Source organism: Physeter macrocephalus, chromosome 4, assembly GCF_002837175.3.
Source record: "Physeter macrocephalus isolate SW-GA chromosome 4, ASM283717v5, whole genome shotgun sequence".
Taxonomy (NCBI): domain Eukaryota; kingdom Metazoa; phylum Chordata; class Mammalia; order Artiodactyla; family Physeteridae; genus Physeter; species Physeter macrocephalus.
In genome coordinates, this window is record NC_041217.1 from 44,189,176 (window position 1) to 44,202,401 (window position 13,226).

At 36.3% G+C, this 13,226-nt stretch overlaps 1 protein-coding gene across 3 annotated transcripts in view; it reads right to left on the reverse strand.

Annotated features, from left to right (window-relative positions):
- ANKRD45 (ankyrin repeat domain 45) overlaps positions 1-13,226 on the reverse strand; it is a 54,111-nt gene that overhangs the window by 16,841 nt on the left and 24,044 nt on the right. For all 3 annotated transcript variants that reach the window (XM_028488585.2, XM_007113478.4, XM_055084166.1), the window contains exons 4-5: positions 9,345-9,439; positions 7,433-7,571 (exon numbers count right to left, since the gene is read on the reverse strand). In XM_028488585.2, the coding sequence (XP_028344386.1) occupies positions 7,433-7,571; positions 9,345-9,439 (234 nt within the window). The remainder of the gene's footprint in view (positions 1-7,432; positions 7,572-9,344; positions 9,440-13,226) is intronic.

The window sequence follows — 13,226 nt, forward strand, 5'->3', positions numbered from 1 at the left end:
GAAAAAGAGGGAGAGGACTCAAATCAATAAAATTAGAAATGAAAGAGGAGAAATCACAAATGACACCGCAGAAATACAAAGGATTATAGGAGACTACTACAAACAACTATATGCCAATCAATACAAGCCTACCTCAAGAAACAAGAAAAGTCTCAAATAAACAATCTAATAACCCTATGCTTAAAACAAGTAGAGAAAGAAGAACAAAGAAAACCCAAAGTCAGTAGAAGGAAAGAAATCATAAAGATCAGAGCAGAAATAAATGAAATAGAAACAAAGAAAATAATAGCAAAGATCAATAGAACTAAAAGCTGGTTCTTTGAGAAGATAAATAATCCAGGAAGAATTAGAAAATATAAACAGACCTATCACAAGTAATAAAATTGAAACTATAATTAAAAATCTTCCAACCAACAAAACTCCAGGACCAGATGGCTTCACAGGTGAATTCTATCAAACATTTAGAGAAGCACTAACACCCATCCTTCTCAAACTCTTCCAAAAAATTACAGAGGGAGAAACACTCCCAAATTCATTCTACAAAGCCACCATCACCCTGATACCAAAACCAGAAAAGATATCACAAAAAAAGAAAATTATAGACCAATATCACTGATGAACATAGATGCAAAAATCCAGAACAAAATACTAGCAAACAGAATCGAACAACACATTAAAAGGATCATACACCCTGATCAAGTGAGATTTATCCCAGGGATGCAAGGATTCTTCAATATACGCAAATCAATCAATGTGATACACCATATTAACAAATTAAGGAATAAAAACCATGTGACCACCTCAATAGATGCAGAAAAAGCTTTTGACAAAATTCAGCACCCATTTATGATAAAAACTCTCCAGAAAATAGGCACAGAGGGAAACTACCTCAACATAATAAAGGCCATATACGACAAACCCACAGCAAGCATCATACTCAATGGTGAAAAACTGAAAGCATTTCCACTAAGATCAGGAAGAAGACAAGGATGTCCACTCTTGCCACTATTATTCAACACAGTTTTGGAAGTCCTAGCCATGGCAGTCAGAGAAAACAAAGAAACAAAAGGAATCCAAATTGGAAAAGAAGGAGTAAAACTGTCACTGTTTGCAGATGACATGATACTATACATAGAAAATCCTAAAGATGCCACCAGAAAACTACTAGAACTAGTAAATAAATTTGGTAAGGTTTCAGGATACAAAATTAATGCACAGAAATCTCTGACATTCCTATACACCAACAACATAAAATCAGAAAGAGAAATTAAGGAAACAATCCCACTTACCATCACAGCAAAAAGAATAAAATACCTAGGAATAAACCTGCCCTAAGAGGCAAAAGACCTGTACTCAGAAAACTATAAAACACTGATGAAAGAAATCAAAGATGACATAAACAGATGGAAAAATATACCATGTTCTGGATCGGAAGAATCAATATTGTGAAAATGACTATACTACCCAAAGCAATCTACAGTACCAATGCAATCCCTATCAAACTACCAATGGCATTCTTCACAGAATTAGAACAAAAAATTTTACAATTAATATGGAAACACAAAAGACCCCAAATAGCCAAAGCAATCTTGAGAAAGAAAAATGCAGTTGGAGGAATCAGACTCACCCACTTCAAACTATACCACAAAGCTACAGTAATCAAGACAGTATGGTATTGGCACAAAAACAGTATAAATCAATGGTACAGGATAGAATGCCCAGGGGTAAACCCACACACATATGGGCACCTAATTTACGACAAAGGAGGCAAGAACATACAGTGGAGAAAAGACAGCCTCTTCAATAAGTGGTGCTGGGAAAACTGGACAGCTACATGTAAAAGAATGAAATTAGAACACTCTCTAACACCTTACACAAAATAAACTTCAAATGGATTAAAGACCTGAATGTGAAACACAAAAGACCCCAAATAGCCAAAGCAATCTTGAGAAAGAAAAATGCAGTTGGAGGAATCAGACTCACCCACTTCAAACTATACCACAAAGCTACAGTAATCAAGACAGTATGGTATTGGCACAAAAACAGTATAAATCAATGGTACAGGATAGAATGCCCAGGGGTAAACCCACACACATATGGGCACCTAATTTACGACAAAGGAGGCAAGAACATACAGTGGAGAAAAGACAGCCTCTTCAATAAGTGGTGCTGGGAAAACTGGACAGCTACATGTAAAAGAATGAAATTAGAACACTCTCTAACACCTTACACAAAATAAACTTCAAATGGATTAAAGACCTGAATGTAAGACCAGACACTATAAAACTCTTAGAGGAAAACATAAGAAAAACACTCTTTCACATAAACCACAGCAAGATCTTTTTTGACCCACCTCCTAGAGCAACAGAAATAAAAACAAAAATAAACAAATGGTATTTAATTAAACTTCAAAGCTTTTGCACAGTAAAGGAAACCATAAACAAGACAAAAAGACAACCCTCAGAATGGGAGAAAATACTGAAAATCAGACAAAGGATTAATCTCAAAATCATACAAACAGCTTATGGAGCTCAATATCAAAAAAGCAAACAGTCCAATTAAAAAATGGGCAGGAGACCTAAATAGACATTTCACCAAGGAAGACATACAGATGGCCAACAGGAACATGAAAAGATGCTCAACATCACTAATCATTAGAGAAATGCAAATCAAAACTATAACGAGGTATCAGCTCACACCGGTCAGAATGGCCACTAACAAAAAATGTAGAAACAATAAATGCTGGAAAGGGTGTGGTGAAACAGAACCCTCTTGCACTGTTGGTGGGAATGTAATTGATACAACCACTATGGAAAACAGTATGGAGGTTCCTTAAAAAACTAAAAATAGAACTACCATATGACCCAGCAATCCCACTACTGGGCATATACCCTGAGAAAACCATACTTCAAAAAGAGACAAAATGGACCTAGAGTCTGTCATACAGAGTGAAGTAAGAAAGAGAAAAACAAATACCGCATGCTAACACATATATATGAAATCTAAAAAAAAAAAAAAAAAATGATACTGATGAACCCAGTTGCAGGGCAGAAATAAAGAGGTAGACGTAGAGAACAGACTTGAGGACACGTGGTGGGAGGGGGAAGCTGGGCGAAGTAGCATCAACATATATACATTACCAAATGTAAAACAGTTAGCTAGTGGGAAGCAGCATAGCACAGGGAGACTGGCTGGGTGCTTTGCAATAACCTAGAGGGGTGGAATAAGGAGGATGGGAGGGAGGCTCAAGAGGGTGGGGATATGGGGACATATGTATGCATATTGGTGTACAAAAGAAACTAACACAGTATTGTGAAGCAATTATACTCCAATAAATATCTATTAAAATTTTTTTGAAAAGCAAAAAAAAAAGAGTCAAAGACACTACCAAAAGAGAAAATTACAGGCCAATAACTCTGATGACTATAGATGCAAAAATTCTCAACAAAATTTTAGCGAACCGAATTCAAAAATACATTAAAAGGATCATATATCATGATCAAGTGGGACTTATCCCAGAGATGCAAGGATGGTTCAGTATCTGCAAATCAATCAATGTGATCTACCACATTCATAAAACATGAATAAAAATCACATGATCATCTCAAAAGACACAGAAAAAGCATCTGATAAAATTCAACATACATTCATGATAAAAACTCTCATCAAAGTTGGTAATGAGGAACATATCTCAACATAATAAAGGTCGTTTACAACAAACCCACAGCTAACATCATACTCAACAGTGAAAAGCTTAAAGCATTTCCTCTAAGATCAGGAACAAGACAAGGATGACCACTCATGCCACTTTTATTCAACACAGTTTTGGAAGTCCTAGCCACAGCAGTCAGAGAAGAAAAAGAAACAAACGGCATCTAAATTGGAAAGGAAGAAGTAAAACTGTCACTATTTGCATATGACTTGATACTCTATATAGAAAACCCTAAATTCTCCACCAAAAATCTATTAGAACTAATAAATGAATTCAGTAAAGTTGCAGGATACAAGATTAATATACAAAAATCTGTTGCTTTTCCATACATTAATAATGAACTATCAGAAAGAGAAAGCAAGAAAACAAGCCTGTTTAAAATACTATTCAAAATCGCATTAAAAAAAACTAGGAATAACTGTAACCTCAGAGGTGAAGAACCTATACTCTGAAAACTATAAAACATGAATGAAAGAATTTGAAGATGATAAATGGAAATGGAAAGGCATCCCACGTTCCTGGATTAGACGAATTAATATTGATAAAATGTCCACACTACACAAAGCAATCTACACATTTAATGCAATCTCTCTCAAAATACCAATGGCATTTTCCACAGAACTAGAACAAATCATACTAAAATTTATAAGTAACCACAAAAAAAGACCCCAATTTGCCAATGCAATCTTGAGAAAAAAGAACAAAGCTGGAGGTATCACATGCCCTGACTTCAGAGTGTACTACAAAACTACAGTAATCAAAACAGCATGGTGCTGGCACAAAAACAGATAATTAGATCAATGGAACAGAACAAAGAGCCCAGAAATAAACCCACACACTTATGGTCAATTAATCTATGACAAAGGTGGCAAGACTTATGGTCAATTAATCTATGACAAAGGAGGCAAGACTATACAATGGAGAAAAGATGGTCTCTTCAATAAGTGGTGCTGGGAAAACTGGACAGCTACATGTAAAAGAATGTAATTAGAACATTTTCTCACACCATATATAAAAATAAACTCAAAATGGATTAAAGATCTAAATGTAAGACCTGAAATGATAAAACTCCTAGAACACAGCATAGGCAGAACACTGTTTGGCATAAATCATAGCAATAATTTTTGGATCTGTCTCCAAATGCAAAAGAAACAAAAGCAAAGATAAACAAAGGGGACCTAATTAAACTTAAAAGCTTTTGCACAGCAAAGGAAACCATGGTCAAAACAGAAAGACAACCTACAGAATATCTGCAAATGATGCAACCAACAAGGGGTTTTTATGCAAAATATACAAACAGCTCATACAACTCAATATCAAAAAACCAAAAAGTCCGATTAAAAAATGGGCAGATCTGAATTTTTAAAAATTCATACATTTTTCCAAAGAAGACATACAGATGGCCAACAGGCATACAGACACTCAACATCACTAATCATCAGAGAAATGCAAATCAAAACCACAATTAGTTATCCCCCCACACCTGTCAAAATGGCCATCTTCAAAAAGTCCACAAATAACAAATGTTGGCGAGGATATAGAGAAAAGGGAACCCTCTTGCACTGTTGGTGGGAATGTAAATTGGTGCAGCCACTGTGGAAACAGTATGGTGATTCCTCAAAAAACTAGAACTACCATATGATCCAACAATTCCACTCCTGAGTGTATATCTGAAGGAAATGAAAACATTAATTCAAAAAGAAACATGCATCCCAATTTTCATAGCAGCATCAATTTACAATAGCCAAGATATAAAAGCAACCTAAGTGTCCCTCAAGAGATAAATGGATATGGAACTCCCTGGCGGTCCAGTGGTTAGGACTTGGTGCTTTCACTGCCGGGGCCCGGGTTCAATCCCTGATTGGGGAGCTAAGATCCCACAAGCTGACTGGCGTGGCCCAAAAAAAAACCCCCCAAAAATAAAACAAAACAAAGAGATGAATGGATAAAGAAGATGCGTCGTGTGTGTGTGTGTGTGTGTGTGTGTGTGTGTGTGTGTGTGTTTATATATGTATGTTTACTCAGCCATAAAAAAGAATGAAATTCTGCCATTTGCAACAACATGGATGGACCTAGAGGGTATTATGCTTAGTGAAATAAGTCAGAGAAAGTCAAATACTCTATGTTATCACTTACATGTGGCGTCTAAAAATTTTTTTATAAAACAAATGAATATAACAAAACAAACAGACTCACAGATATAGAGAACTAGTGGTTACCAGTGGGAGACAGAAGACGGGAGGGGCAAGATAGGGGTAGGGGATTAAGAGATATAAACAACTACACATAAAATAAATAAGCAACAAGGATATATTGAACAGCACAGGGAAGTGTAGCCATTATTTTGTAGTAACTTTAAATTCTATTAAAATATTGAATTACTATGCTGTACACCTGAAACTAATATAATATTATAAATCACCTATACTTCAATTAAAAAAATAAGAAGACAACTCAACTTAAAAATGGGCAAAAGATTCAGAGACATTTCTCCAAAGAAAATATACAAATGGCCAGTAAGTACTTGAAAAAATGTTTAACATCACCAGTAATTAAGGAAATGAAAATCAGAACTACATTAAGATACTTCATACCCACTAGAACAGCTAAAAAAATTTTTTAAGATAATAACAAATGTTGATAACAATGTGGAGAAACTGGAATCCTCATATATATTGCTTATGGGAATGGAAATTTGGAAACAGTTTGGCAATTCCTCAAAAGGTCAGAAATAGAGGTACCATATGACCCCAGCAATTCTACCCCTAAATATATACCCAAGAGAAATGAAAGCATGTGGCCACACAAAAATTTGTACACAAAAATTCATAGCAGCATTATTTATAATAGTCAAATGAGCAGAAACTCAAGTGTCCATCAATTAATGAATGGATAAATTTGAATCCATACAATGGACTATTGTTCAGCGATAAAAAGGAATACTGACACATATTACAACATGGATGAACCTTAAAAACATTATGCAAAGCTAAAGAAGCCAGACACAAAAGGCAACTATCTATCTCTGAAATGTTCAGAACAGGCAATCCATAGAGATAAAAAGTAGATTAGTAGTTGCCAGGGACTTGTGGAAGGGAGGAATGGGCAATGACTACTAATAGATATGGTGTGTCTCTTCGGGCTGGTAAAATGTTCTAAAATTAGACAGTGGTGATGATTATATAACTGAAAATATACTGAAAACCGCTGAATTTTTCATTTTTTAAATGGTGAATTTTATGGTATGAGAATTCTATCTCAATAAAGCTGATATTTAAAAAATCTTAGGTACACTTGCCACCAAGATTCTGACAGTGCACCTTCTCCACTGACAGGACAGTATTCCCACAATAGGTTTTTCAAACTGTAGAGTTCCATTACTGAAAATGTTTTTTTCAAATTCTGCCGCTCTATCTCCTTGAAGGACATGTCTTCCTGGTTGAAAATCACTGGTCAAAACCAGAGTAAATTACATAAAATTAAATGATTAATGATGGTAATAAGATTAGTACTAGACATTCTCTGTAGAAATAACTCTGTCATTATTTTTAGTTATTATTAATATTGTAACTCAATGAAACTGAGTTACAGATTAGTGCCTGTAACAAGGTTAATGGCTACTTAAAGAAGATTGTTGAAATCAGATTATCTCAGAAATAACAACATTGAACCTAATTTTCATCTTTTCTGATATTCAAACCATTTTTATCCAAAACTTACGTGGTGTAGCCATTTTTGTGAAGATAGGAGTCACAATATCTTCCAATTGCTGTTTCTGCTCAAAAAGCTCATTAATGGAAGCTTCTAAATGGGTTTCCAGCCATTCATTTTTTATACGGCATGCATTGAGGATGGTATTCTAGAGACAGAAACAAAGAATTTACTTTCCACTTGTTTATTTAAAAATAAAACTCTACAGCACTGTGCAACAGAACTTTCTGTGATGATGGAAATGTTCTGTATCTGCATTGTCCAATACAATCATCATTAGACATACATAGCCAATGAGCACTAGAAAAGTGGCTGAGGAACTGGATTTTTAATTTTATTTAATTTTAATTAATTCTAATTTAAATAATCTCATATGGCTAGGGGCTACTATATCTGACAATGCAGCTCTAACATTAGTGGAATGTGCATATAAAGAAACTCATAATCTAGAGTCATGAAGCCTTGGGCCAGTCTACACCTTCTCCCTAATTCTTTATTTTCAATGAGCCCTGTGATAAAGAAAAGTGTTTGCAAAGGTTGGGAAAAAAATGGGTGAATGGTATGAGCTGCATGCAACTCAACGGACAATGCCGAGGATATTTTATTCCTTCTCAGGTGGTTCACAGGAGAAGAAAGTGCAAGAAATGCAAAAAGAGCTCCACCTCACTGAAAACCTCTCAATTTGCATTGCAAAACCATCTCTTTGCACAGGAGCAGCAAACTGCTGATATCTGATTTAAGATGTTCATTACTCTATGGTTTGTAATAATAAAGAGACATGAATAAATGTATTCTATGTCCTGTCCATATTATTAAATAAGCAGTAGTATATACAGAAGTATATAGAATAAAGTGTATTTATAAAGATGTCCATAATATACTCTTTAAAGGAAAAAAGAAAATTAAAGAACAATTTGTACAGTATGATCCCATTTTTATAAAAGCAAAATCTCTTATAAAACTATGTGTGCATACATATGTTTATATAAGTGAAGGGGAAGTATGATGAGATTAACACAAAATTGTTATTAGAACCACACGGTAATAAGACTGGAAAGGGAAAAAAAACTATTAAGTTTGCTTTAGATGTTTCACTTTTATTCTAATCATTACTATATTTTCTAGCTCAAATAACCAAATATTTGAAAACTGAAATTAAAAAGGCTTTTACAGTAACTAGTTTGACAAAGCACTGTCCATGCCAGAAAGATTGTTTTGCAGATCTAATAGCTGCAATAGCTATTCTAATAGAATTCTGCCTATATTTTGTTTCATAAGAGATTTTGTAAAGTGTTTTACAAACAAGTGAAATGTGTAACTTAGCATGATCTCAGACTTGATGATGTCTTATACTTTTAGCAATACCTATTCTTTTTCATCAGAATTATAAGTCACAGAAAATTCATAGAACTTCCTGTACAGAAATGCAGGAAATAATTTAAAACCCAAACACATTTCTAATACCTTGAGCGTATCTTTTTTTTAGTGTACATCCAAAGTAATAAGCTAGTTCACATGCAGTACTTAGTATATAGTAAATGTGGCAAGCTGGCTTCACAATTAGCTATCGTCACATCTGTGTATCTTTTTTCACCATTATGTTAAATTTGATACATTAAAAAATATGTACTGTGTATATACATATTTACAAAAATACATGATGTATATCTAAGTTTTAAAGCAAAATAATGAAATGAGTATCAGCAGATCCCACTAATCAACAGAGGAACAAGAACACTGCCAGCACTATTAATGCTGTTCCTGTGCCCCTCCCCTATACAGCAGTTTATTAAGAAAGGAAATAATGAAGGAAGGGAGGGAGAAGAGAGCAGTGAGGACTGCTACCTATCTCTAGTGCATTAAAGATACAAGGCAAAAATCTCAGAAGACTTCAGAGCAAACTATAACCACAATGCAGTACCTTGTCTTCCTTAAAAAGCTTCCCTGGTCCCTTTGCTGTATCTGTAACAATTGCAGAGACCTTTGCAATATATTTTTTCAGCGCCAGCCTTGCATCTGAAAGAATAGAACAGTAAAATGCATAATAATAAGACAAAGACCAAAAAATATGCATTACAAATTACATGTTTGTAATGTACATTTATATCTCCAGAGCTTTATAAAGACTGCATAGGAGATTTGTTGCAGTTGTTTTCCTTGGGGAACTTCAAAAGGATAACATTCAACTAGCACAGCACTTTGGGGCACTAAATTGCACTAAAATTTTTAAAGAGCAAATAAATATAAAATGTGATAAAATTTTTAAAGAGCAAATAAATATAAAATGTGATACCCGATACCAAAGAGACTATAGTCTATCAAAATATCTACTCTGGGGAAAGGAACAAAAAACATTTCCAAGAGAAAAACTGTCACTTGCTTTACCCTTCTTTATCCTTCAAAATAAATTCAAATAGCTTCCCTCTTTTAAAAAATAAGTGTTTAAAATAATTCCATTCTCTATAGCACCCATCGCAAAATTTGCAAGACCTGTTTAAACAAAATTACAACACTTTGAGAGAAATAAAAGACTCAAATAAATGGGAAGATTTACCATATTCCTAGATGGAACAACTGAATATAGTAAATGGTAGATTAGCCTCAAATTAATTTAACAATTGATGTATTCGTTTCCTGTGGCTGCTATAACAAATTGTCATAAATTTGGTGGCTTAAAGCAACACAAGTTTATAGTTTATCCTCTTACAATTCTAGAGGCGAAAAGCCTGAAATCAGTGAATGAATGTTGCAATGATTGTGTTGGCAGGGAAGATTCTTTCTGGGGGCTCTGAAGGGAGAATCTATTTTCTTGCTGTTTTCAACCTCTAGTGGCAGCCTGTACCCCTTGGCTGTGGCTCCTTCCTCCATCTTCAATCAAACTACACCACTCCAATGTCTAGTTCCATCATCAAATCACCTTCTCCTCTTCTGTGTCAAATCTCCTGCCTCTCACTTACAATAAGGACACTTGTAATTACATTTAGGTCCCGCCTGGATAATCCAGGATAATCTCCCCATCTGAAGATCCTTAATTTAAGGATCTGCAAAATCTCATATGAGGTAACATTCACAGGTTCCAGGGATTAGAACCTAGATATCTTTGGCAGACTTTTTTCAGCCTACCACAGTCGGCCCTCTGACCTCCCAAAACTCATACCTACCCCACATGCAAAATACATTTACCCCATGCCAACATCCAAAAGTTTCAACCCAATACAACATCAACTCATGTCCAAATGCTCATCTAAAATATCATCAGCTCAAAAGTCTCATCTCATCATCTAAACAAGGTATGCATAAGACATTAGTATGATCCATCTATCCTGGGGTAAAATTCCTCTCCATCTGTAGACCTGTGAAACTAGAAAACAAAGTTCTCTGCTCCCAAAATACAATGGTGGGACAGGCACAGAGCAACAGTTATAGATAATGCCATTCAAAAAGTGAGAAATTAGAGGAAAAAAGGAGTCACCACACTCCCAAGTAATTTTGAAATCCCACAGGGCAAATTCTATTAGGTATCAAAGCCTGGGGATAATCATCTGTGGTGTAAGGCTCCATCCTCTTGGCCTGCAGCTCCAGCCTGAAGTCATCCTTCCCTTTTCATGAAAGACAGCACGTTTTTGCAGCTGAATAGTTTTGTCAGTCACAGCTTCAAACCCACCATTCATGTTGCAAGCAGAATTAATTCCCTAAACTGGAATCCAAGGTTTAGGTTTTGGCTCCACTAGCTGGGTGACCTGGAGTCAGTAGTGGCTCCAGGATTCCAATACAGGATGAAGTTTAGCAGAGGAATTAGCTGGAAGAGGGGACTAAGGGACTTGTCAGAGAACTGAATTTATATAATAAGCACACTGATTTTACTAACAGCATATATTTATTTTGGGTGGCTTGGTAGAGAAAGGAGCTTACTGCAAGCATCCTCTTAATGCCACCATACCTGTCCTACTGCATTCAGGTTGCAAATACCATAGACTACGTAGTTTATAAACAACAGAAACTTACTTTTCACAGTTCTGGAGGCTGGGAAGTCCAAGATCAAGCTGTCAACATGGTTGCAGTCTAGTGAAAACCATCTTCCTTCATTGCCAGCACCTTCTCACTGTGCCCTCACATAGTGGATGGGGCTAGGGAACTCTGTGCAGACTCTTTTATAAGAACACTAATCCCATTCATGAGGGCTCCACCTTCATGTCCTAAGCATCTCCCAAAGGCCCCACTTCCTAATACCATCACAATGGACATTAGGATTTCAACATATGAATTTGGGGGGAACACACACTTTCAGACCATAGCAATACCTTAACCCCAGTAACCTCAGTTTCTCCATCTAGAAAATGGAAGTATTATAGTACCATCCTCATAGGGTTGTTGTAAGAATTAAACACAATGTATTATAGTATAATGCATGCAGATGTCTTGACACAGTACCTGTCACACAGTAAAGCACTCAATAAGTTTATTATTATGGCACTCCTCTCCTCAAAACTCTGTAAATGACTCCCTATTGACTACTGAATAAAATGTGGGGCCTTCCCAGATCTATCTAGCCACCAACTATCTTTCCAGCTTCATCCCTTGCAACATTCATCCAGAGACCCTGTCCATTATTCACCCCCTGTTCCCTCAGCCCCCAGATGTCAACAGGGCTCACTCCTTCAGTTCCTCAGGTCTCTGCTCGAGCATCACCTTAACAGAGAAGCCTCTCCTGACTGCCCTCTATAAAATAACACACTCTCACTCATTCACTTGCTGGCAACTTCATAACCCCGTTACCACTCTATTTTTCTCCGTAACACTGCATAGATACATAGATTTAGATAATTTTATTTTCTGTGTCTCCCTACTAGAAAGAAAACTCCATAAACATAAAGATGGTTTTATGCCTAGTTGTGTATGTATTCTCAGCTCCTAGAACAGTATTTAGCGCATAGGAGGTGTTCAATAAATATTTATAAATGGTTGTCTAAAGGTTTACACAGAATTTCTTTGCTTATTATGTTTCCTCAACCTAAAAGGCCCTCTCTGCATTGCCACCCACCAAAATTCTACTCATTCTTCAAAGCTTACTTTAAAATGCACTTCTGTGAAACTCCTAATTCCCCCAGGTAGATCTCATTGTTCTATCAACTGTGACATGATTATAATTTGATTTAGCTCTGAGTTTAATCTGTCTTGTAATTTTTTGTTATCCTGTTTTTCGCTTCTACCTCTAGACTGTAGGTTCCTTAAAGGCAGAGTCTGTGTCACCTTCTTATCATATACCATGCAACCTCACCATCTCTTTTTCACTTACCACGCCAAATTCCCCACCCCTCACCCACTACCTGATAGTACCACACTGCCACCAAAAAGACATAGGTCAAAAGGGGGAGGGACTCAGTATCTGCTTGACTATTTGAAGGGAAGGACATTCCAGAATGAAAAAAACAGAAGCAGATGCTAGGTTGTATGAAATGATACAGCTATAACTACTTTGTAAGTAGATGTGAAAGTATCATACTTCAAAAGGGTTGGGGAGGACCTTCAAGATGGCAAAGGAGTAAGATGCGGAGATCACCTTCCTCCCCACAAATACATCAAAAATACATCTAGGGGCTTCCCTGGTGGTGCAGTGGTTGAGAGTCTGCCTGCCGATGCAGGGGACATGGGTTCGTGCCCCAGTCTGGGAAGATCCCACATGCTGCAGAGCGGCTGGGCCCGTAAGCCATGGGCGCTGAGCCTGCACGTCCGGAGCCTGTGCTCCACAACGGGAGAGGCCACAACAGTGAGAGGCCCGCGTACCGAAAAAAAAAAAAAAAAT